The sequence below is a fragment of the Pseudochaenichthys georgianus genome, chromosome 11 (genome assembly GCF_902827115.2).
Source record: "Pseudochaenichthys georgianus chromosome 11, fPseGeo1.2, whole genome shotgun sequence".
NCBI classification, from domain to species: domain Eukaryota; kingdom Metazoa; phylum Chordata; class Actinopteri; order Perciformes; family Channichthyidae; genus Pseudochaenichthys; species Pseudochaenichthys georgianus.
In genome coordinates, this window is record NC_047513.1 from 23,432,446 (window position 1) to 23,459,892 (window position 27,447).

General features: G+C 38.8%; 1 protein-coding gene across 1 annotated transcript in view; it reads right to left on the reverse strand.

The window, feature by feature from the left end:
- The window catches only part of kcnh8 (potassium voltage-gated channel, subfamily H (eag-related), member 8), a 79,092-nt gene extending 52,890 nt beyond the window's left edge, over positions 1-26,202 (reverse strand). The window contains exon 1 of the mRNA XM_034094744.1: positions 26,127-26,202. Coding sequence (XP_033950635.1) covers positions 26,127-26,202 — 76 coding nt within the window. The remainder of the gene's footprint in view (positions 1-26,126) is intronic.
- Positions 26,203-27,447: the final 1,245 nt, after the last annotated feature.

The window sequence follows — 27,447 nt, forward strand, 5'->3', positions numbered from 1 at the left end:
CAAGTGTCACAAAGTAATTTAGCCTATGGGTAGGTCAAAAATCTAATGGGTGCTGGCCATTGGCCTAATCATATCACCTGTGTTGGCTTTATGTTTTTGCTCAAACATTTGTTTGTTTCACATTTGCATTGATGTAATCAATCATTTTTCTAATTTAATTTAATAATAATAATAATTTTCGGAAAAAAAAAAAATATATATATTTCTTGGGGGTGCTTAGGGGAGTAGCATGAAGCTGCAGCGTCGGAGACAACAGTCATACAGGACCGCACTTGTAGAACCGCACACACAGGTCCCGCGTCACGGCGGCACGTGACGGAGCACGTTTACAGTTGTATTTGTTTAACATTAATAACAATTCCGGTGTCTTGAAATGAAGTGTGATTAGCTAACATTAACTATGATAGTGTTAAGGCAATACAAACAAACATCTGTTTGCTTATGATAGCTTCTAACCGTATTAAAGTCTGTAAAACAACTAGTTGTTAGCTATAGCTTTCGGCAAAAGCATTAGCTTCGTTAGCATATTTGATCATTTGTTTAATGAAACTAGCGTGATTTTGGCAAGCCCAACTAGGTGTCATAGTTGAGTAATTGAATCACTAATTACAGTAAGAGTGTGAGTAATGTGAATCATGTTTTTTTTAAAGTTAACAACTATTCTGTTGTATTGAACAGCTATACAAGCAACAAGTGCTAAATGTAATCTGTTAGCCTATGATGACTCGCTGCAAAACCAACTGTTAACCATTTTGTGTATTTGTTTAATGAAACTGTATGTTATGGTTATGTTATTTGACAGAGGCTTTTATCCAAAGTGACTCACAAAAAACATAAAATAACCATAATTAACATTAGAATTTCAATACAAATAGTTACATAGTCAAGTTACATTACTTATTACAATTTAACAGGGTAATTACTCATCTGTAACCTACTACATTTAAAAAAAGTAAACTTCCCAACCCTAATGATTAATTATAGTCAGCTAATTAATTAAACTTCAACGGATGACAAAAGCATGTCAATATGTCCACTACATTAAATCAGCAGTAGCCTAAGTTCTGTCTTCAGTGTAAATGCTTCTTTAATAGTCATTGTATTACAATTTGAATTCATTGTAAATAATCTTTACTGTGCTGACTGCCTGTTTACCATTTATCAGACAGTGTCATCATGTTGACATGTTTTGTAATATTGCATGAGGTGTTTTAGTCAGTTATTGTTGAGATTATTAATGCATATCAATTGTGCACCAATGCCTTAGCCTATGCAATACTTTATCAATCAATCAATCAATCAATCAATCAATCAATCAATCAATCAATCAATCAATGTTTATTTATATAGCCCAATATCACAAATGTTACATTTGTCTCAGTGGTCTTCACAGTGTGTACAGAATATCAGTATGACAATATGACACCCTCTGTCCTTAGACCCTCACATCGTACAAGGAAAAACTTCCAAAGAAAACCCAGTTTAAAGGGAAAAATGGGAGAAACCTCAGGGAGAGCAACAGAGGAGGGATCCCTCTCCCAGGACGGACAGACGTGCAATAGATGCCGTGTGTAAATTGAAAAGATAATACATTTGCAACATAGGTAGTCCAAATGTTTGGAAATGCATGTGTGTATATAATAGGAAGATGAATCCACGAGGATATCCATCCAGGACCTATGATCCAGGACCACAGCCACGACTCAAGATCCAGCGCTCGCGATCCAGGACACAGGACCGCAGGATCATCCATGACTCCGGATCCCAGCGTATATAGACACCAAAAAGAAAGACATTTGGGGAAGCTGGGTTAATCGGAACATGAGTGTACACGGGTATAAACAGAGAAAAGGAAGAAGTAAGATGTCCCCCGACAAACTAAGCCTATATCAGCAAAACTAGGGGCTGAATCTAATCAGCCCTAACTATAAGCTTTATCAAAAAGGAAGGTCTTAAGCGCACTCTTAAAAACGGATAGGGTGTCTGCCGCCCGAACACAAACTGGAAGCTGATTCCACAAATGTGGAGCTTGATAAGAAAAGGCTCTGGCTCCCATTGTACTTTTAGAGATTCTAGGAACAACCAACAACCCTGCATTCTTGGAACGCAATGCCCTAGTAGGACAGTAGGGTATAATGAGTTCTTTAAGGTAAGATGGCGCCTGCCCATTAAGGGCTTTGTAGGCGAGAAGAAGAATTTTAAATTCTATCCTGTGTTCTATAGGGAGCCAGTGTAAGGCAGCCAGAACCGGAGTAATGTGGTCCCTTTTCCTAACTCTGGTTAGTACACGAGCCGCAGCATTTTGAATCAGCTGAAGCAACTTGACTGACTTCTTGGTACTCCCTGATAATAAAGAGTTACAATAATCCAGCCTAGAAGTAACAAATGCATGGACTAGTTTCTCTGCATCGTTTTGAGGCAAGATATGCCTGATCTTTGCAATGTTACGTAGATGGAAGTAGGCGGTCCTTGAAATTGATTTTATGTGGGCGTTAAAGGATAAATCCTGATCAAATATAACACCAAGGTTCCTTACAGTCTCACTGGAGGCCAAATTAATGCCATCCATAGTTAGTATGTCTTTAGATAATTTGTTTCGTAGATTCTTCGGGCCAAGTACAATAACTTCAGTTTTGGTCGTGTTTAACATCAAAAAGTTTAAGGTCATCCACGTTTTTAAGTCCTTAAGGCAGTCTTGAATTTTATTTAGATGATTAATTTCATCAGGCTTGATTGATAAATATAGTTGAGTATCATCCGCATAACAATGAAAGTTTACAGAATGATTCCTTATAATATTGCCTAACGGAAGCATATATAATGTGAACAAAATAGGTCCGAGCACTGAGCCCTGTGGCACTCCATAGGTAACTTTGGTTTGCGTGGAAGATTCATCGTTAACACGTACAAACTGAGAGCGTTCAGATAGATAGGACCTAAACCAGCCTAAAGCAGTTCCCTGTATGCCAACTAAGTGCTCTAGTCTTTGCAATAGGATATCATGGTCGATAGTATCAAATGCAGCACTGAGATCGAGCAAAACAAGAATAGAGACAAGTCCCTTGTCTGAGGCTATTAGAATATCATTTGTGACTTTAACCAGAGCTGTCTCTGTGCTATGATGTGTTCTAAAGCCAGACTGAAAATCTTCAAATAAATCATTGTTTTTTAAGTAATCACACAACTGTTTTGCGACCGCTTTCTCAAGAATATTTGAGAGGAACGGAAGATTAGAAATAGGTCTATAGTTGGCTAAAACCTCTGGATCGAGGTTGTGCTTTTTAAGAAGCGGTTTTATCACTGCTACTTTGAATGATTGTGGAACATAGCCTGATAATAAAGACATATTCATAATATTTAATAAAGAAGTGCTAATTAATGGAAAAACTTCCTTCAACAGCTTAGTTGGAATTGGGTCTAACATGCACGTTGATGGTTTAGAAGAGAGAATCATTGAATGTAGTTGTTCAAGGTTAATGGCTGAAAAGCATTCTAGTTTACTATCTAGTGTAATATTAGAACTTACGATTCCGGGAGCTGTTGATAACACTATACTGGTCGAAGGCAAGAGGTCATTAATTTTGTTTCTAAGAGTAACAATTTTATCGTTAAAAAAGCACATAAAATCATTACTACTGAGTGCTATGGGAATAGAAGGCTCAATCGAGCTGTGGCTCTCTGTCAGCCTGGCTACAGTGCTGAAAAGAAATCTTGCATTATTCTTATTCTCATCTATTAATGAAGAGTAGTAGGCTGCTCTCGCTTTACGCAGTGCTTTCTTATATTCATTGAGAGTAATATGCCAAATTAAACGAGATTCTTCAAGTTTAGTGGAACGCCATATCCTTTCAAGTTGTCTAGACTTTTGCTTTATTTTGCGGGTTTCGGCATTATGCCATGGAGCTAATCTATGTTGTTTTATTTTCTTCTTTTTCAAAGGAGCAACAGAGTCTAATTTTATTCGCAGCGCATCTATAGCACTATCAACAACATGATCAATTTGGGGTGGTGTACATTTTGTATAAGTTTCCTCCCCTACATGCAGACATGCTATCGAGTTAAGTATTGGTGGAATCTCTTCCTTAAATGTGGCTATAGCACTAACAGATAGGTTTCTGCTGCAAGAGCTTTTGACTAATGCTTTGTAGTCTAGTAACAGTACTTCAAAAGTTACTAAGAAATGGTCGGAGACAGCAGTTACAGAACCGCTTTAGACTTTAGATGACGTCTTGTTCTTATTGTTTCAAAGGCATGGCCAAAGGTTTGCCTTCTGGACTCTGGAGGCCAGAAGCTTGCTGGAGGGAACCCTTCAGCCAATATTCAGAGTGCCACGACAGGTTATCTCCCTCGAGAGGGAACAGCAGACCCTGCCTCACCCCCAGTGAAGAAACAGCAGACCCCGCAATAAAAATAAATAAAAATGTATTCTGAACTGAAATGCCTCTCGGTCAAACTGCTTGTTTATCTTTTGCAGGCTGGTGCATGAACACACTAACAGTTGTTTTTCAGTAATCTAGCACCTCTTCGAAGACACCTTTGATTTATTAATAATAATAATGAAACGAGAATTATGATACTGTAGAAGGAACAGTGTTTAACAGTGTTGTTTTCTTTTGAATAATAATGAAACGAGAATTATAAACATACCCAAAACTAAATTAACAGTGTTGTTTAATATACATATAAAAGACTATATTTTTGAAATTCTCAACTAAATTAACAGAATATATATATAAACATTCATGTGAACGTGCGTTGACCGTCACGTGCCGCCGTCACGCGGGACCCCGTCACGTGATGCGGGACCTGTGTGTGGTTCTGTAACTGCGGTTCTGTAACTGCTGTCTCCGACGCTGCAGCTTCATACTATTGGCTTAGGGGGTGCTTTGGCAATCCTGGCGGGTGCTGAAGCACTCCCTAGCTCCCCACTGGCGCCGCCCCTGAAGGGGACGGGTAATAACCAGAAAAGCATGACATCGGACCTTTAAGTTGCAAAAGAAAATGCAGGTCTCAAACCACACACGCACATTTAAAGCAATATAAATCATATGCAACACATTTGGAGACATTAGTGTAATTACAGTAAATAAATGAGTCACGTACACATCAGGCCTCATATAGGCTACAGGAACACACAAAGCTACGTGAGCTTGTTTGTAATCATTGCTTGAGACATCCTGCTAAAGCGACTTGTTTCAATTACATTTCATTACAAAAATCAATTTTATGCATCAATAATTCCCTTTTCCCTCAACCCAATTGCATAATTGTTTTATGTCGTACGTCAGTCTTTGTTGAATGGAACCACCTTAAATTTGAACAGGGAAAACGCCGTCAGAGAACAAAACCCTTGAATGGATCCCATGAGCATCATTTTCCTTTTTTGTAACCCCATTCAGTGATCAACATTTACTACTGCACACTGGTTGGCACTCTCTAAAAAATTATGATTCATGTCACTTTCAGATTATGTAATAGTGAATGGAGGGGAACTCTGCTTTTTTATTAAAGCTATTGCTTACATTCAGCCATAGAAAGATAACTCATTACTATATAAATAAACATTGATTGATTGATTGATTACGAGCCACTCAAAATGCTTTACGCTTCCTCTCTTCTAGGTGGGCACTGTCCAGTTTATTTATAAGTTATTCATAATTTATCAAGACCCAAACCAATTTTTGGATGTGTCTTGACTGCCACTTGTTGAATGAATGAATGGGATAGCCCTGAAGCTAGCGACCTTTAAGGTGGACCAGCTATTCTCACAGACAAGCCGCTTCTCCATGTTTTTATTCACAGAAAACATATTCATTTAAATATCAAACATATTCTTTGGATTGATAAATTACTTTGTATATTAGGTGAAAAAAGACAATTATAGATTATTGCAAGATTCATCTCCAAGCATCCAATGTATGTCAAAGTATTCAATTGAATGCATATGAAACGGTGTGCTACTCTAATGCATGTTTTTAATGGACAGTTTCAGTTATATTTTTTCATTTTCTCTTCTTAATATTTTGGCTAACCAGACACTCAACACTCGTATTTGTATTTCTTTTTGGCATGAATGTCACTGGGTTCTTGCTTCTCGACTATTTACCTGGCTGATGCAAAGTTATTACCCCTCTGAGAATAAAACCCAAGTTGTAATGGACTTATTTAACAACTGCCACAAGGTTTTGGAATCACAGTGTAAATTCAGTGACATTGATACGTATGTAGAAAAACAGAAGGAGAATGACATGTCAGCGGTAATATCTGACTGCCCGGCTCAGACAGATGGTCGGAGCGGGTCTTAGCGTTGGGACCGGCTGTCAGACGGGAGGCCCCTCAGGCTCGGGGTAAGACACAGACAGAGCTGCTGGCCACTCAGAGCAGAGACCTGCAGCCTGTCTGGTGGCCCCTCAGAGCAGAGACTTGCAGCCTGTCTGGTGTCAGCTCCAGAGCTCCAGAGCAGGGTGTTGACGCTAACACGTTTACATGGATATACCATAGCCTCCTATGTTTGACAGTGGATTACTGTGGTTGGGTAGAATTGACAGACATACTGTATATTGTGTGCAAAGGAAAGGCTAGATGATGATTGTTGTCTGTGCACCCATTAAATATTTAATTTAAATATAAAGACAGATGTATGGTGGTTGTTTATGTTGCCATGTCACTGTCAATCAAATCTGATCAAACCCTATGTTACGATGTGAGGTGCAGGTGAAAGAACGATACGTGGAGAGAGGGTTTTCTTGCAAAAAATAAACAGGCGTTTTATTCTTAGCCTTCCACATTATTCCACAGAAACACAAACTGCATGCCTGGTGCTGCATTCACCAGCAAGGAACAAACACAAAAACGAATGCCCCTTCCCCTCTCTTCCCAACCACATTTATAGGAGACGGCCCGCCTTCCCACTCCAACCTGGCCAATCAGGTCATAGTTCTAAAAGCGGAGTGAAGGCTTAAATACAAAATTAAACACTGTTGTCTACCTTTAATAAAACCCTAAAGGCTTAAGTAAATTCATTATTGCATCGCCATAAATATGATATCTTCAAGAACAACAAGGTCTGCTTAAAACGGATAGTTTTTAACCTAATTGACACTCATAAAATCACACATTTCCTGACCAATCGCGTCCAAGACTCCGCCTAATCATACGGCACATATAAGGAGTACTTTGGAGGCGTGCTCCCCCTTTGAGCACTGGGACAAGATGGCCTCCAGGTCTGAACAAAGGAAATGGTGATTACTTGGTGCTTGTGTGTTTTACAGACTGACAAACGAATTTAGACGCATTTTATTAGTTTGTCTATGTAAACTGTTTTTATAACTTTAACTGAAATAAAGGCAACTCAGAACAAACATGTACTACCTTTCTTAACAAACAAATAGTTAAGACCAACATGTTAGTGAGGGAGTGTGTGCGCTTCCTCACACCCTACCTGCAAAGACCTGATGAAGGCAAGCATTGTTCTTGGATGTTTCTATTCCATAGATTCTTTAAAAAGGAAAATAACTTTCAGCTGTTTTTAATTTACTCATGCATATTCAAGGTCAAATTAAATCTCAGCGACTACTACTGTGGCAGGTTGACAACTGTTTTTTGTTGATACAAACCAGATTTCCATTTTCTTAACCTTTCATCTTTTTACTTTGTCCCTACACTAATTTCTCTCTTGTATCCTTCTTTCGCCTACCGTTCTACTTTCAACCTGATCTCACCAGAATGCGTGACTCCACCACGACTCCTTAACACCACAATGCGCTGTGGAGTCACGAACTTTGTTACATTTACTTGTCGGCACCAGCAAACAACCCCTATGTAAAGTGAATGAGGCTCCTTTGTCGTGGTGCACACACGCATTTCTCCAACGTCCCGCAGTGAGCTTTTATTCTATAAAACGTTTTTTAAATCTACTTTATAGCTTGTAGTAACTCACGGGAGGCTTCTTTTATTTTATTTGTATTCATAATTATTTTAATTTTTCGTCAGAATGTAAAAATTACATTAGTTACGAATTTTTGTTCTCAAAAAACTGCATTGTGTGTAATACAACTGTGATTTTTATTAAATTAGTTTAATTGTTCCCTTTAGTTAAAGGTGACATGTCATGCTTTTCCGGTTATTACCCGTCCCCTTGTGTGTTATGAAGGTTTTAATGCATGTAAAGGGTCTGCAGAGTCAAAACCCTCAAAGTACACCATGGAGGGAGTAAAACTCTAAAACAGAAAATACCTCCCCAAAACGCCTCGTTGGAGATACGTCACTGTCCATTTGATTCTTCCGGGGACATCATGATGTCATGTCGTTCCCGGAACGAAATGGACCAATCCGTGGAGCCGTTACGTTACGTCCGCCGAGCCATTACGTTAAGCCCCCGCTGATTGGTCCAAATTGACCAATCCACGGACTTCCTCACACACTCAGTGCAGGCAGCTCTGCTGATCTCTCCTCCCTGGCTGCAGGCTGATAACAGACAGTTGGGATCGCGGCAAAATTCTCTCTGCAGACCCATTCTCACAGCGTTTATCAACCTTTTTCTTACTCAATATCAAGCCACACTTATTGTTTTTACTTCGGCTGTGACTTTGTGTGCTCAGGGTGAGATTGGCTGTGTTTCGCTGTGTATCGCTAAACAAGGAAATCACACCTCCACGGAGCTCAGCGCGATTCACAACGTCCCGACTGGTCCCGACCAATCGGAGCACACTGGGCTCACAGGGAGGGGGGGGGGCAAGAGCTGCAACAAGCCGCTATTCTAGTAGACCTCAACAATGGAATTATGATCAGTGGAAATGGCCATGACATGTGACCTTTAACGTTATTTAAAAGATAATGATCATGTCCCCTCTATTGTATTACGAGCGTCCATTGGATAACGGAGAATTGTACACCCGGAAGTAAGTATTCTCCTTACTGTCGATTGATTTTACAGTGATATCTGCACTACTCATCGACTAAAAAACACCAGATTATCCTTGTTAATTACACAACATTGATTGGTTTGAATTGTGTGCAATGCTTTTGTATTTTCCCCCTTCGATTCGGAGAAACAAATGTTTTTTCTGAGTTTTAGGATGGCCGAAGACACTACACTACCCAGAATCCTCAGCTATCGTTTGGGACTACACCATGTGCTTAGCTTGACAAACCCCGTGATCAGTCCTCAACCTCTGTGATCAACACACTCTCACTCCCTAAGCGTCCAGGAGCGACGTTTGGTCAGTGTCCGCGGCGTCCAATTGTGACGCTCCTAGGCTCCTTCAGCGTCATAAAGGGACGCAAATAGCTTTCAACTGATTGCAATGTATTCCCATCTGCATCGGGATTTGACGCTCATGGAAGCACGGCATTCATTTGTGTCGGCTCCCCTTAAAGGCAATGTGAGCGTGCATTCCCATTGGATAACGGAGAATTGTACACCCGGAAGTAAGTATTCCCCTTACTGTCGATTGGTTTTACAGTGATATCTGCACTACTCATCGACTAAAAAACACCAGATTATCCTTGTTAATTACACAACATTGATTGGTTTAAATTGTGTGCAATGCTTTTGTATTTTTCCCCTTCGATTCGGAGAAACAAATATTTTTTCGGAGTAAAGAATGGCAGAAGACACTACCCAGAATCCCCAGCTATCGTTTGGACTACACCATGTGCTCTGTTTGACAAACCCCGTGATAGTCCTCAAGCTCTGTGATTGGAGAGTGTGCTCCGAGGGTTAAGCCGATTCTCGAACAGCACTTGAAATAGGATGGAACCAAGGCAGACTGTCCAAAACTGGATTTGAACGGGTCCACCGCGCCCCCCCCCCCCCCCACCCCATCCCCAGAACTACACATGCTGGCTATTCTGTTTTGCAACATGTTCTCTATGGGACGTCTCTACTGGGAGTTATAGTTTTAAAAGACGTTTTCGTATTTCCCATAATAAGAAGTTGCCAGTATTAAACTGTGTACATCCCTGGAGGTTTAGGGGATAGGAAACACTCACATTTAAAACATATAATTAATAAATGGGTGAAAATTGCTTGTGCCCATAATGGGCAGTATTAATATATATACACACATGCCAGCTAAGGTCAGAAGAGCTTTATTTAACAGCTGGTCTTATGTTTGTGACCCCTGTTGTTAATTGATAACATTACATTACATTAATTGATAAGCCTGAAACATGCACTTGTCAAGGTTCAGAGGCACATTTTGCAAATATGGCAGTAGCCATCGATCAGCTTAAGATAAAATATACTTTATTGATCCCAAGTTGGAACATTTGCATTACATCAGCATGTGTAACAGTTAAATATGCAGTGGTGTTTATTTGAAAATCATTTAGTATAATCACACAAATTCTGTGTTTTATATTCAACAATTCTGTGTTCTTTATTTATTGATTGTTCAATACCTGACAAGGCCGGAGATGAACTATTTACATACATCTTATAAGAGTATAATACATTATGTATAATATCAGTTAAAATAAGTGCTTCAACATAGTTAACATTGCTGGAGGTATGCACAAATATTGATAGATGTCTTGTAATGCACTATTGAGGAACCTGCGACCCAAGTTTTTCATTCAATGCATAACTACACCATAGGCCTATATGATATGTCAATAAACCTTAGAAAATCTTGAAATCTTGAAAGGGATGTGCAAAATAGTCATTATATACAGTCTTTAATTAACTATTAGTAGAGAATAACGAGTAATGAATATACTTTATAGGATATCCTATTAATATCTAATAATAAAAATAATGAAATTCAATAACATGCTTTAACCACTAGGTGTCCCTTTATATCAGCTGTGCACCTTTATGGTGTAAATACAGCCTATCTACCAATTGGATCAAATATAAAAGTGAGCCGAATTAGTGTTGATACTGCAAGGAGACGTATTGTGTGAAAAGAAATGTAAGATGTTGTTTAATGGCTGATATATTTATGATCCACGTTACGTTTTCAGTTCCTCATGTTTGTCTAAAGTCTTCTCATCAGGGCTCTATAAATACAGAACTACGGCAGATATGTAATATGTAATGCAGCCGAACCGTGTATTACAATGACTTTATGTGATGACTTTCAAAGAGAAAAGCAAGCACACTCGGAATAAATTATTATTATTATTTTTTTAAATGTTTTCGGTCTGTTTCCGGTATTTGTTAATGACGATGTGCTGTGAGATGTGAGACTGGAATTGCACAGGGGAAAATAACGTATCTTTAGATGCGGATTGTGTTAAACTAATATGTTTGCGCTGTGGACCAACACTATACATTGACGGGGAAGGGGGTAGCAATAAAGATAACACCATTAAACAGTTACACAACATAACAGAAATAATATCGATAGCAGCGTCCCTAGCAACCACCTTGGTAACAATGAAAACGTCGCGATTTCCTGAAGTAATCTTCGTAATAACTAGCAAACTAAAGATCATGTACATCCACTGCACACATAATCTGAAATAACAACTCATATTTCTCGCATCAAATGACATCAAAATGCATTTTAATGGCCAAACTAAATTTAAAATAGGCATTTTCCACCAAGAATAAAACGAAGTTCGGCCATGTTTTATTTTTCTGCGGGGAGAAATTTGAAGATCACGTGACATAGACGCCAGCCATTGGAATGAATGGTGAATAAAAGTCCAAACGATAGCTGGGGATTCTGGGTAGTGTAGTGTCTTCTGCCATCCTTTACTCCGAAAAAATATTTGTTTCTCCGAATCGAAGGGGAAAAATACAAAAGCATTGCACACAATTTAAACCAATCAATGTTGTGTAATTAACAAGGATAATCTGGTGTTTTTTAGTCGATGAGTAGTGCAGATATCACTGTAAAATCAATCGACAGTAAGGGGAATACTTACTTCCGGGTGTACAATTCTCCGTTATCCAATGGGAATGGACGCTCACATTGCCTTTAAGGGCAGCCGACACAAACGAATGCCGTGCTTCCATGAGCGTCAAATCCCGACGCAGATGGGAATACATTGCAATCAGTTGAAAGCTATTTGCGTCCCTTTATGACGCTGAAGGAGCCTAGGAGCGTCACAATTGGATGCCGCGGACACTGACCAAACGTCGCTCCTGGACGCTTAGGGAGTGAGAGTGTGTTGCTGTGATTGGATGTTGTTCGCGAAGTTTACACAGAGCGTCAAAAAGGACTTTGAAATGGAATGAAACCCATCGACGGCACACTATTCAAAACAGGAATCGAACGTGTCCTACCCCCCCTCCTCCCCCCCTCCTCCCCCCTTAGGTCACAGGGTCCTCCAACAGTGCTACGCAATAAAACAGATACACAGAAAAAATAGTGAAATAGTGCAATAAGAGTCTATATACAAGTGATTGGAATATGATATATTGGATAAATAATTTCTAAGTAGCAGCCAGATGAATGTTATGGATGTTGTTTCTAAATTCAGGTGTTTAATAATCGTATAGCCTGTGGGATGAAGCTGTCTCTGTGTCTGGTGGTTTTAGTCCGGATGCTGCGGTACCGCCTGCCAGACGGCAGCAGACAGAACAGTTTGTGGCTGGGGTGATGGGGGTATTTTATAATCCTGAGGGCTTTCTTTAAGGTTAACCTGGTATTTTTACTCCACTACACTTATTTTAGTTACTTTACAGATTTGGATTAATGATGTGAAATATAAACAACCCTTAAATCAGACTTTAGTTACACCTGAGTGAAATTCAGTGAAGGTACCTTCACTGAATTACTAACAATCACGTGATTGTCAAGTGCCAACAATCAGGCGAGATATTTGATAGTTGGTGCTTGAGAAGACTAAATATGTATCTGCAGATCCGTTTAAAGCATATTCATTACTCGTTATTCTCTACTAATAGTTCATTAAAGACTGTATATAATTGCTATTTTGTACATCCCTTTCAAGATTTCAAGATTTTCTAAGGTTTATTGACATATCATATACACAACAGTGTAGTTATGCAATGAATGAAAAACTTGGGTCACAGGTTCCTCAACAGTGCATTACAAGACATCTATCAATATGTGTGTACCTCCACCATTACACTGTCGTATTCTGCACATTTCTTATACTATCTACATACATAAGATTATAATTAATGTGTATAATATCATTTAAAATAAGTGCTTCAACATAGTTAACATTGCAGGAAAGTTGATTGTCAAGTTCCAAAACAAACCATGCAATTTAGACTTTGTCAGGCTTAATATTTATCTGTAGATAGATACCCCCAAATCTTTTTTCCTATTTAAAAGAAGACCTTAACCTAAAGTATTCTTTAATGTTTAAATAAAGCCTTATTAGTTAGCACATCCTCCTATCAGGCACTACACTGTTTTATTCTAGATATCATTTGAGTATCTTCTTGATATTTTCTATTCTATATTTATATCATTGACCTTCTACTTTCCCACTATTTTGTATGTACTCTTAATATTTAAATGTTTTCATAAAATATAACATTCAAAAGTGCTTTACAAAAATGAAAGACATTAAGAAAAAGGCATTTTAAACAGTCATTAAAAAGCAACACAATCTTCCTGCATTGCAATTACTCTAAACGTGTAATAACGTGCTTTAACCAGTAGGTGGTTTGGGTTAAAAAGCTGTCAAGTTTACAGTGTTAACAAAATAAAATATACTGCTGTTTCCGGTTTAGTTTACGACGAATATTATTTTGTTATTGTTTTGATATTTGTAACACAAAAGCGATGGAAAAAACCCATAGCAACACAGAAAAGATGGTCTTAACATGACCCAGCGGTCTAGAAGTTAATAAAAAACAATAATATCAAAACTAAATATTACTACTAACGTTATTGTGAAATTAAAACAGAACTGTAAAAGAATAGTTTCCGGTCTATTCTGATCTGGAGATAAATAAAGAACTACGACAGATGTGTAATATTTAATGCAGCCAAACCATTTATTACAATGCATTCATGTGATGACTTTCAAAGAGTAAAGCAAGCACTGCTGAATAAAGTATGATTTTCTCTTTTACGAAACGTTTTTTTTTCATGGAATGCAGTTGGAGGTCAACCAATCACAGAGCTTGAGGACTGATCACGGGGTTTGTCAAGCTAAGCACATGGTGTAGTCCCAAACGATAGCTGAGGATTCTGGGTAGTGTAGTGTCTTCTGCCATCCAAAAACTCCGAAAAAATATTTGTTTCTCCGAATCGAAGGGGGAAAATACAAAAGCATTGTTCACAATTCAAACCAATCAATGTTGTGTAATTAACAAGGATAATCTTGTGTTTTTTAGTCGATGAGTAGTTCATATATCACTGTAAAATCAATCGACAGTAAGGAGAAAACTTACTTCCGGGTGTAAAATTCTCCGTTATCCAATGGGAATGGACGCTCGTAATATCTTTTAAATAACGTTAACTAAAGGGAACAATCTATTTGACACAGCTGAAGCTCAGTCCTTCCTTAAAAACTAACTAATTTAATAAAAATCACAGTTGCATTACACACAATGCAATGTTTTTTGAGAACACAAATTCGTAACTAATGTAATTTTTACATTCTGACGAAAAATAAAAATAATTATGAATACAAATAAAATAAAAGAAGCCTCCCGTGAGTTACTACAAGCTATAAAGTAGATTTAAAACACGTTTTATAGAATAAAAGCTCACTGCGGGACGTTGTAGAAATGCGTGTGTGCACCACGACAAAGGAGCCTCATTCACTTTAGATAGGGGTTGTTGTGCGTGGTGCCGACACGTAAATGTAACACAGTTCGTGACTCCACCACGCATTGTGGTGTTAAGAAGTCGTGGTGGAGTCACGCATTCTGGTGAGATCAGGTTGTCTACTTTCCCTGGCTCCTTTCCTTCCTCCTTTGCTTAATGCCAACCAGCATCACGACCACTTCCTGCCTCCCGTTGCTTATTCCTTCCTTCCCTATATTTATTTCCCCCTCAAACACTCTCTTTGTCCTCTCCTCTATCACTCATTCCCTTCCCTATCAACCTGCACTCCTTCATTTCTCTCCTTCAGCTGCTCTTTCTGTCCCTCCTCCCGTTTTGGATCTCTCCACCTAATTACTCTTCCTCTTCTATCTACCCTTGGAAATCCAACAGACTAACCCCTCTTCTCCCAGATCCATTTATTTCCTTCTCTCTTTGCACGCGTTAACCTTTTTCCCCATCACCTCTGCGAGAGAGTCATCTGTCTACTTTTGCTATCTTTCCTCTACACCGGAAACTCTGCTTAAGGAAAAGTCTGAAATATTCTCTACTTCAGAGTCCTACCCTGCTTATTATTTCCTTTGTTCCTATACTTGTGATCTTCTCTCCTCTGTCTCACCTCACATTTTTCTACTGTATCTCCCTCTCTCCATTCTGTATTTATTTTGACTAATTGCTCCTGTGTAGAAGCCCATAGATCATCTCCTCTCATACTCACACTATTGCATGACAGCAGAAACCCCACAGGGACACAAGAGGAGGAGCGAAGAAGGAAAGAAAGACAAAGAAAGAGAGAGGGCAGTGAGACAAGAACGAGAACAAGAAGGAAGAGAGAGAGGGATGTTTACAGATGCTTATAAGTCAACTGAAGGGCTTTGTTATCGTTGGCGTCCGAGTAATTTGTAAAGCATGTGCTATTGCTAAAAGAGACTTTCAAGTGTTCTTATACAATCACAACATCAGCATCAGACAGCTGTTTCCTGCTCGCTCCTCTCCATTTCGTAGTTTGGAGATTTGTGGGTGTGAACAGCATTTGTCATTTGATCAGACACTTTGATAAAATGACAGATGTTATTGTTTCTTGTAACAGGACCCCTTGTGATCAAATAATGCTGGTTTTCTCTGAGAAGCAAAGGCTGAGGTACACACAAAACAAACGTTGTTTTAGCAGTAAAGAAATAGGCTGCTGTGGTTAACAGAATGTGATTCTATATCTTAAAAAACCTCTTAGCATTGAAATAAACTGTTTTGCTTATAGTTTAAATCCACATTCCTCGTGCTGGTATGGCATGTGTAATGACAATTTAAATTAAGTAGTTTTAAGCCAAGCGATCCACATGACTAACAATTACTCTGAGGGTGGTCATGACATTTGGTACAGGTATTCATGGCTCCCAGAGGACGAATCTCTCGTACTTTGGTGATCCCCTGCGTCTTGACTGAAATATCTTTTAAAATGTTATGATGGACTGCCATTTATGCTACAGACATTAATGGCCACAGGTGGATCAGTCCTGCTGGTTATCCACTGTTGTTTAATCTATAGCCACTAGCATTGCTTATTAAAAAATCCCATATTAACTCAAATGTGTTTTTAAAACATCCATGTTTAGACAATTCAAACTAAGGACATTTTTCTCCTCCAGCAAATTTCTCTTTCTCCAATATTTTACTTTTCTGATTAATGCCTGCAAAACGAAGGTTATTCAGCTGTTTAGTGCTAATTGGCAAATAGCAACTGGCATATTTTGTTCGCATTTTACTGAAAGCAGCACTGAGCCAGAGTCTAGCCTCATTGAGCTGATAGCCGTCATCCCAACAATAGAGGGCGCCAGGTCAGAAAACACACACAAACCAGGACAAACAACTTCATATGTTGTCTCTGTTGGAGTAAGGCAAGGCAAGGCAAGGCAAGTTTATTTATATAGCACTTTTCAACACAAGGCAATTCAAAGTGCTTTACAAAAAATGAAAGACATTAAGCATTAAAAAGAAAAGCTAATAAAATAAACATTAAAAGGAAAAATACATGGATAAAAGTTACAGTGCAGTTTAATATATGAATAGTTCAATTAAAAGCAGCGACAAAAAGAAAAGTGTAAGAGTACTTGTTGGAGTTTACTTTCTCAGTTTTATAACAACTAGGTGGGTCAGAGGTTTAAAGCACATGTTTCTGGGGGTTCTAAGGCACAAATTGCACCGTTAGCTTCATTCCTTCACAAACAGATGCTGTACTTGGGAAGAGGTTACTGTGTTATCTTGTCCATGCTCTGTTTGGCCCAATTTTGTGGTTTTAAACACACTCTCAAATGCTCCGTATTCATATTCACCAACTTCCAAGACCAGCCCCAAGACACCACCGAGAGTTACCCCCGAGCGATTTACAGCACAAACAATGACATGATGGGTGAGTGAGTTATGGAGATATAGAAAGAGGGAGAGGCAAGCAGAAACTGACAGAGAGACACAGCTGAGGGGGGAAATGAATGGCAAGGCAGGTGGGAGAGTGAAGGATGTGGGCATGGTGAATGGAAGGGACTGAGAAAATACCGAGTCAGACAGAGGAGGGAGGGAAAAGGACAGAGGGTGATGTGAAAAAAGTTGAAAGTAAGTTAGATGGAGCTACCAGAGGTGGAATGATGAAAGATGGAGATGGAGTGTGTGTGATACAAATCGCCAGGGAAGTGGAGAGATGGGTGGAGAAAGAGCCCCCCTCACTTCTTTGCCAGAATTCATGAAAGCCTCTCACAAATCACTACAAAGCATTCACATAACCACAAAAAACTAGAGTTGCCATAGTAACAACTGACACACACCATAGCAACCAAGGTTATAATTCTTCAGTTAGACTTGTATTATAAAACTTGTTGACAAAAGGGATTATGAGATTAATGTCACGTCAGAAATCACTGTAGTGTATCGACAAATTGTGGGTTTGAATTATTTGTAATTAGTGGTGTAATGCAATACTCAAGTACTTACTTAAGTACGCTTTTAGAGTACTGTACTTGAGTATTTCCATTGTGTGCTACTTTATGCTACTCCACTACATTTTGGAAGGCAATATTGTACTTTTTACTCCACTACATTAATTTCACAAAATGTGTTACTACTTCACAGATTGGGTTTATAACTAAAACAAAATATAAATAAACTAATACATAAACTATGATTATAGGTTAATATATCCAGTAGTATTACATAAAGTAATTAAATTAGCTTCACCTTTACCAGCAGGGATGAACACTTTAAAGGTCCCCTATTATACTGTTTTTCATCAATATATTATACTGTAGGTCTCATTTATATACAAAACATGTTTCTGAAGAGTTTGGCTCCAAACACCAAACAGATTATTGCAGCATCCCATAATCCCCTCTGTTTCAGCCCTGTTTCAAAAGTGCTGACTCTCTGTGTTACTTTAGAATGAAAATAAGGAGCCACTCCCCACGCCCCTCTGAGAGATATTTGGTTAAAAATAACTCAATGGTGCTCTAGGAAGAGATTCAGGTGATAAGGTGTGGGGGGGGGGGGGGGGGGGGGGGTACCTTGGTTGGTTATCGATTTATGGTTACAAAAGCCAAAAAACATTTATGACATCATAAAGTGTCCAACATCTGATCAGCTCATTTTCAGACAGGTTTTTATATAAATGGATCAGGACAAAAAGTGAGCTAATCTTTTTACACAGAGGGGACACATGTTTATATATAAAAGACATGAAAAAGTGGATTTTGAACGATAGGTGACCTTTAAAACTTGAATAATAATAATCCAGTAAATTCATATTTATGATTCTGAAATGGGATTTTACGCACAATAAGTACTTTTAGTTTTGGTATTTTAATTGTAATTTGATGCCAATACCAAGATTTTGCATGCTTTTACTTCCAACAATGTATTTTCACACCGTAGTATTTCTACTTTTACTTAGGTAGTACTTCTTCCTCCGCTGTTTGTATTTTAAGTTAAAGTCAGAGCACACATACATTTTCTCACACACATTGAGAACATGCCTGCACATACCCACACTGCCATTCAAACAGTGGTAATCCTCTCATAACTGAAGAGGGAAAATCATTAGACAAATCCAGAGACTTAATCACTTCTATGGCTTTTTATCATACAGTCCCCCGGGCTCTCACCAATTGAAACATTACACCAGTCATTACATTCCTATAATTTGCAAGTGTGCCTCCACTCTCTTTTTCACCTCTCCTTTTTCACCCTCCATTGTCTACTTGCCTCTTTAAAATCTCTGTCATAGCCTCCCACTTCGCTTTCTCTCACAACCCAATAATGTCATTGAAAAATGTATTGAGTCTAAAAATGGCCGCCTTGGCCCCCACTTCCGCTGGTGAAACCCCTTTGTCAATAGTTATGGGCAGTCCATTAGAGGCGGCGATTAGGAGAGGAAGCTCGCTAATTGGGTGGTTTAACAAGGACCGTAACTGAGGAGGCGCTCGCACAGAATACCCAAAGTTTGGTGTAACAGAGTGTTGGCTCCTTTATATGCACAGTAATAATAACCGAGCCCAGTGACCTCACAGCGAGGACAGCAACTGCCTGCTGAGCCTCGACTGATGATGATGGCCGTACTCTCCTAACAGAATACTTTGTCAAAGCCTTGTTAAAGCCAGTGGATCCTGCTGGGTCGCCATTAGTTCAAAACACAAATATACATTTTCTACAAAAAGACAATGGCTTTGCTGTGTTGGTTTACTGTGATGAGTATAGATGCAACTCATGATGTTGTAGGAAACAGCCTTTTTCTGAGTATTACATGTTGAGACTAGTTGTCTTGAGGAACATAATTGAAGTGTGAAGCAACAGGCAGCTATTTAAAGCAAAGAGTAAACAAAGTAAATCCATTCTGTTTTAGTTTCATGCTCAGAAAGAGCAGACCGCATTGCAAAACTGGCCCCGGTAATGGTACAAATCTCAACCTGTCGTACAATGGACAGCTTCCCCCCCCATCTATGTATATACTCGCATTTTAGACTATGTTACTAACTGTATATCTGTAGACTTGGTATGTCTTAAATGTCCGGTTAGGATGTATTAGAACGAAATCTAAAATGAAAATTGTAAATAAGCAATCTGTATGTAAAAAACCACCTGTATGTAAATTGTAAATAAGCCATCTGTATGTCAAATATGTCTTATATGTCTTAAATGATATGATGAATTGGAAATGGGGGACCCTAATGTAAACAAGACGAAAGTCTTTCTCTGGTCTGCATCCCCTTAACAATTGTATTTTTTGAGCTGTACTGTACTGTACCCAATATACAAGCTGTTAATAAACTTTTCAATCAATCAATTCAATCAATCAATCAACCGTTTTGTAAAAACAACATAATAGAATTGTCCAAATTGTCCAAAAGTCTTAATTTCTTAAAAATAAAACCACTTTAAATGTTTGCGTGATTGAAGTGCGAGGTAGCTTGCCAACAGATAGCTAGCATGTTCCCGATAACCAGTGTTGCCAGATAACATAATCGTGTCCTTTTTTACAATATTATCAAGTGCTATCATTTAGGAAATCTGACCCTTTTGTGACCCTTACAAGTAATAGTTGGTTTTAGCCTGGATCCCACATGGATCCCACATTTGTTTCTACACTTTTCTTCTCACTTCTGCAATAGTTTAACATTTCCCATTGGCAGTGATGGACATTACCCCACCAGCATTACCCCCATCATCATGTCACAAAGTTTCCATTACCTTTTTATTTCACTTTAATATTTTAGGATGCATAACTGAGCAACTCTCTAGTTCAACTGGGAATTAGAAATCCTAGGAGTTCTCTATATTCAACCAAGGTCGCTAGAATACAGCAGAGCTCCATCCTTTGTGTATGTTATACCTTGAAATAAAACAGTCTCGATATTAAGTGGGTTTTGGAGAAAATAGGAACAGCAGTGCCAATCCTCTGGCAGTAAGTGAGAGCCCCTGTTCGCCCTGCAGCAGTCAATGATGATTGATTACAGCCTCACAGTCTCATAACTGCACTCATTACTTCTTTCTGAGTCAATCTCCAGCTCAGGAGAACATGGGACCTGCCTTTTTCACAAGTTTGCAGAATCAGACTGTAAAATAACAATGTACTAAACATATATAAAGGGAAATTAAAGAGTGGCAATTGTTTAAACACTATATGACACATGTAATTAGGGCTGGGCGAAATAAGCAAATAATAAGATAAATAATAGCTATCGATGTTGCAGCTAATTTAAATATCATTATTTAAGTGGATTTAATGACAACTTGGGTGAAGATAAATAATTATTTAGCTAAAACAGTCTGTTAAATGACCTCCTTTTATTATAATGCAGCCTTTAAACCAGGAATAGACATTGCATAGATATTGCAATATCCCAAATATAAGGCGATATAGTCTCATTAAATGATATAGAAATAATATATTGCGCAGCCATAAACAGGCTATTCCCAACAAATAACTATCTGTTTACACAACCCTCATTGTAGCATATGTGCGCCGTCAGAAAGGGGTCATCAATTCTCTGTAATGAAGTCCCTGGGTCTTTCTGCTGGTCATTAGGTCATTGGTGAGCAGAGCCATATGGGACAGAAACAATATATCCTCTGTCTTCTCTGATACTGCTTTTTCCTTTGTGTGCGATCCTCGGATGGCTTTTTAAACACTCACGGAATAGCAATAACAATGTGGGATCCCACAGCCCCTTTTTAACATCTTAATTAGACTTGCTTGCTTTTAAAGGAATCTAATCAGTGGAGAGGAGACTTCTGCTTTGCTACCCTTATGCTCAAAGACAGAGGGAGATTAGCACACACACATTGAGAAACACACACACACACACATTGAGAAACACACACACATAAAGTTCTGTGACTAAAACTTAAAGCTGCAAACGTTCCTTTCTCATCCTGCTCTTTCTTTTACACACATATAGATTCTCCTTCTATTTTTCTCTTTCTTTCGCATACACACTGTAGCATACCAACCTAAAACTCAGCTGTTCAGAGTCTTGCTATCAGTGATTGTGACAGTAATTACGTGGTGGAACTAGTGTGTGGTAAGAGCTATAGAAAAAGGTATCCTGGAATAATTGTGCAGGAACGAGAGCACACGGCACAAACTGAGAGACTTTACACAGCCTTCTGCTTAAATTGGCCAAAGGATGACCCAATACTGTCTCCATCGCCCCAACGAAGGCCATCAGTGTTTGACAGGAAATCAAGTTAGCAAAAAATGGCTGGTGGAAGAAATGAGTTCACTTCAGAGGTATTTTAAGTGACAGTTTGCTATCCTCAGAACTGCACGGATGCATTTTAGTGCACTTCCATTACATGCAGGAGGACATTCACTAATCATATTTGCTCTGCCTAAGTAAAGCACAATTACAGTGTGTCAAGTTTGGATTCCAGTTATGCTATTCAATGCTACTTTACATTTCTTCTCCAGTACATTTTAGTGGAAAATATTTTACTTTGCTCCAGTTACTTCACACTTATGGTAACATTTTACACTTAAAACAACATTTATTTATTACATTTTATTGATATGCTCACATAGTTATATGAAGATCTAGTCCTATTTACACATCTACACAAACTGTACAAAATTGGATCCTCCTTGACCAAATCGTAAATGGACTGTACTTATATAGCGCTTTATCATGTCTTTTCGATGCTTTACAAACTACCAGTCAATCACCCTTTCACACATTATTCATCTTGGATCAAATCAGGGCTTTTCATACTTTTAGTACATTTTGCTGATAATAATTATGTACTTTTATTTGCATAGCCAATTTAATCAATGACTTTTTTTTCTTAAAGTATTTTTAAACAATGGTAAATGGACTGTACTTACATAGCACTTTATCCAGTCTTTAAGACCCCTCAAAGCACTTTACATACTACATGTCATTCACCCATTCACACCCATTCATACAGAGCAGTGTATCTTACTCTAGGACCTAACATTCACACACATTCACACACCGTTGGCCATCGGGAGCAACTCAGGGTTAAGTATCTTGCCCAAGGATACATCGACATGTTGACTGCATGGGCTGGGATCGAACCCACAACCTTCTGGTTGAAAGACGACCGCACTCCCTCACAGCTACAGTCGCCCAATGGTGTTGGCAATGGTCTACTTGTTTTTACCACTATATTATATCCCCTATACACAGAATACCAGTTGCATGTGAGTTGAACATGTAAACTCTAAATCTATATATATTCATAATATCCCACAACATTTTTTACAGGTTTTATAGATGCCTCATAGTTGTGAAAATGTGCTGGTTTTTTTGTGGTCATCTATGATATTAAACCAAAAATCTTTGGGTTTGGACTGTAAACTTGAGCCTTTAGATTTTCATGGTTTATATAAAAAATGTTGACTGTGCCCAGTAACGATGTGTGATTGTAATGAACAACTACATATTGCTCTAGTGACAGACAGGTTTTGGGATCAGTCACCTGGACACTGCTGTAGTGGAGACAGAAGGTGTCTCAGCACTCTCTCACAGTCATTGCAGGGCAGAGCCACACACATCCTGTTATTACACCACGGCTAACAGGGGCGCACTGATCCTAACACACTCTTTAGAGGTGTTGTGTCTGTCAGCTGATAATACAGAGAAACACACAGGCTCTGTTGGTCATTTGGAAAGTCCTGAACTTTGAGATGACTTTGTTCAAAACTACTTCTGGACATTTTAGAGAGAACATTACTTGTTCTTGCAACCTTATTTTAAGACTTTTGGGAATAAGTACACCATCGTATAAAGTACATCACGATGACTTTCAATTCTCTCTCAGCTTGTCTGCTCGGGGATCCATTGGCTGGGACATACTGAAAATGCAGAACTGATCCAAACTGCAATGAGAGTGGATAGACACAAGCTCCCCTGTATCAGAGGAGTGGTTTATAGAACAGAATAGAAAACAACTTTTCTATAGAATGAAAGGCAAATAGAAATGTATATCTTGAAATTAGAAAAATACAAGATCTCATTAACAATATTTGTATCTAAAAAGGATACATTTAATATGATATGTAATGATAATGATAATAACTTTTCCTTGTACAGGTGATGTTTTGTTGTTGTTGTTGTTGTTGTTGTTGTTGTTGTTTTGTTTCCGTTAACTGTCAAGTGGGAAATAAGTATATTTTGTGTTTCTCTTATTATCCTAAGATACTGTTATGTTTGGCTGTGAATAGTTTTGGCTGTGAAAAAGAAATATGAAGTACAGACCATCTATTTTTATTTAGAGGGGCAGGTAATATAATATTTGTTTCTTCTTCCTGCTCCTTTTCGGCAATGGTGTGTTTACAGAGACATGTTTTGTTAACGATTATTATACATTAAGATTTGCATACCATGAACGGAACAAATAAAAATGTCATTAAAAAATGAAATAATAATAATATAATAAAAATGTGACGAGCTCAGCGGTGGAATTCTGATACAAATATTAATAAAAACATATTTAACACCATCAATATTTTACATCTAATTTACAGCTTTTCAAATGGACAGGATTGCACTTCAAAGATCAAAGTTTACATTTATTATCTCTTTATGACCACTAGGTTTTAAGACGCCTACATTGAGAGTGAACATGGGAGAAAATCCCTCTTTGTCATCACCTCAAAGGTTATGGGCAAGACTGTCTGCAATCTTAGATCAAGAGAAAGACTTTTGTCAATTTATCATACTCTGTGTAAAGGTCCGACCTGCCCCCCTATAGGCTTCGGATGACGTCAAAGAGGATCACAGTGAACCCAGCACTTCCTTTATATCTGCTCGTGGACAGGTCATCAGACCTCATTTGTTCAGTCACGCTCCGCTGCCTCCAGTCTGCCCCATCTTGCAGTCGAGATCCAACGTTAATTTCCTTCTACTTCACAGCTCAAGAACAAACCATTTGTTCTGTGTGGTCCCTCTCCTGTTCCCTTGTTTAATGTCAGGCGAGAGTTCCTGCACAGGCTGCTCAGTGTTTGTTGCCACTCGACATATAGCCTGCTCTCACTCATACATACAGTGGTGCTCCACCTGCAGCCATGGGGACTAAAGTACAGTACTGATGGATGTGTGTGATCATTACGGTGCCTCTCTGAGAGGTATGAACAAACCAGACAAAATGGAGAATGCCCCAAACAGTAGAGTATGAGTTGGGTCAGGTGTGGGTTGAGAAACAACATCACTAATGTATTTTAACAAGTGGCAATTACTAATGTTAAACAGGCAGAAGTGTTTTTAAAGAGGTTGCATGGTGTGTTTTGTAACACTAATAATGACAGGAAAAGGTACAGTTTGTGTGTTTAGGAAAATAGTCCCCAACAATAAAACTAAGCAAAACAAAACACTGGTCTCTAGGAAACTGTGATGTGCACGTTTCACTGTTCCCATACGAGTAGTCGATTTATTTTAATTTTATTGCACATTAATGAACATTTCTGTAAACGTGCCAGAGTTAGCCAAGAGGCTATTTTTCATCTGTAGTCCCTCAAGAACATTTCTGTAATAAAGGTATTTGTTAACTGTTACCCTACAGATACATTAAAGTAACTATCTGAAGTTGAATGAAAAGTAAAGACAAATCAAGCAAACCATTGAAAAAATAACAAGCCAAAGGATTTGCATCACTTCCTAAAAAAGGCATTAGATGTATCCAATTAAACCCATGAGTTGACACTGAGCCGAAAGAGACACAGACCAGAGATCAACTAAGTGAGGAGCAAATGTCAGCTGCTGCTGAATAGATAAAGAGAAATGATCATTATGGAGAAATAAAAAGAGCAGGAGTTCAGACTAAAGTTGTCGTTTAAAAATGCTTCAATGTGTAAGCCTCAGCCCAGGGAGGACTTGCTGTTATGCCACATCAGACCAATTAATTTTGATACATGTGACTGCTGGGTTCAGACCAGAGGGAGGAAGATGGGGAAATCATGAGTGGACAAACAGAGAAAAAGTTACATGTATTCAGGTGTGTTCACAAATGTGTGCAATATGTGACACAGGGTGCAACTGACGAACAAGTTGTCCAAATGTTTGGTGGTGTGGAGCCACCCAGTTTAACCCTTTGTCGCTGTCTGTGGTCCTGAAAGCTCAGCTCCACAGACAGCGACAGCCTCAGCCTGTTAATTGCAATGCCATTATTATTCTCCTGTTTAATATATGCTCTGAAAATACATGTCAAAACAAAAGATAACTGAGATATAGTTGCTCTGATGTCTATTAAAAGATCATTTGCATCCAGGACAACCAATCGTTAAGCCCCTGATCTTTATCAGATGTGTGCAGGTGTATTTTAATCTACTTCTCCAGGAAATGGACTGAAACGAACAAAAACTTAAAAAGCTACAATAGCTGCTACAAACACGAGTGTTTAAAAAGCAATTAAAAGCAAACTTACGAGTGCCATCAAACCGTGTGGCTATAGTGTCCAGAAATGTGTTCTGCGGTGCTAATAATCCCTTCATCACAGGCATTTTCCCTGCTCAATATCGAAGTCCCCATCAAAGTTACGGAAGAGAAGGCGCAAGTCGTCCAAATGTGTGAGCTGTTCCCATTGAAGCCGCGGAACCTATATGAACAAGGCGCTTATCCGGTCAACTCAGCACAATGCGATCCCCAGTCGATGGAGAGTGCACGTGTTGCGCGCACCCGCGTGTCTGGGGCTTCTGTTGCGTGTGGCAATGACAAGAGAAGATGAAGCCCACAGGTGCAGTTCAGGTAGTATCCAGGGACGACCGAGAGGGAGCGACACCTCCTGTCAGCGGTGCCATTATTGTGCCGTGGATTCAATGATCATCTCTCCACAGCGCGCAATGGTGGGAGAAATCAATCACTCTCAACACCAACTGCAGAGGGGAGTTCCTCAGTGTGGAGACACGGTGACAGCACGAGTCAGAAACACAACTTTATTTAACGTTATTTTCTTTTTTCTTAACATAGCAACTTTGAAATACATACAGTATAAAAAAACTACAGGATAGGGCATGTTGTCCATTTGTGTCGTACACCCATTCCCTCCCCCCGTATAACAAGACCACATTAATAGTACACAAATATTAAAATACATTTGAAATATATAAGTAATAACTGTTCATATAGTATCATTAGAAACACAGCTTTTATTCACGGTTTTGCTCTTGAACTTATCCGGGAAATCAGCTGGAATTATAATAATAACTAATAGCCAACTAATGAATTGTTCGATATTTTTATTACAACAGTGCACATAAGAAATATTTTTTATAAAGCTTTGTTACCTTTGACCCTATTTCATGATTGAGTGCACTGCAAGGCAAGCATATTTATGACATGGGTTTGGCAGTCAACTAAAAATGCAGTAACCAGCGCTTGTGTGTGGTGCAAAAAACGCGAAGAAAAAGGTCAGGCATTATGCAAAGAGGCAGAAATGTCGTAATCTGCAAGGATCCCCCATCACCCCAAACCAGAAACTATTACACACAGCAGCCTTATTGCCACTTATTATATACAACTTAAATATAATACAGCAGTTGCACAACACATTGAGGTAATTGCTTCATCCACACACGTGTTGACTCTCCACGCGCACACCACCTGTCAGCAGGCCACAGTAAAGAGTGCATTTTCAGCGCCACCTGATGGTTAGATGTAGCCACTACCTGGATAGAAGTCATGCCTGGCTGGAGCAGAGAAGAGAAAAACCATCATGAGCAATTCAGATACAGTTTGTCCAGTAGACC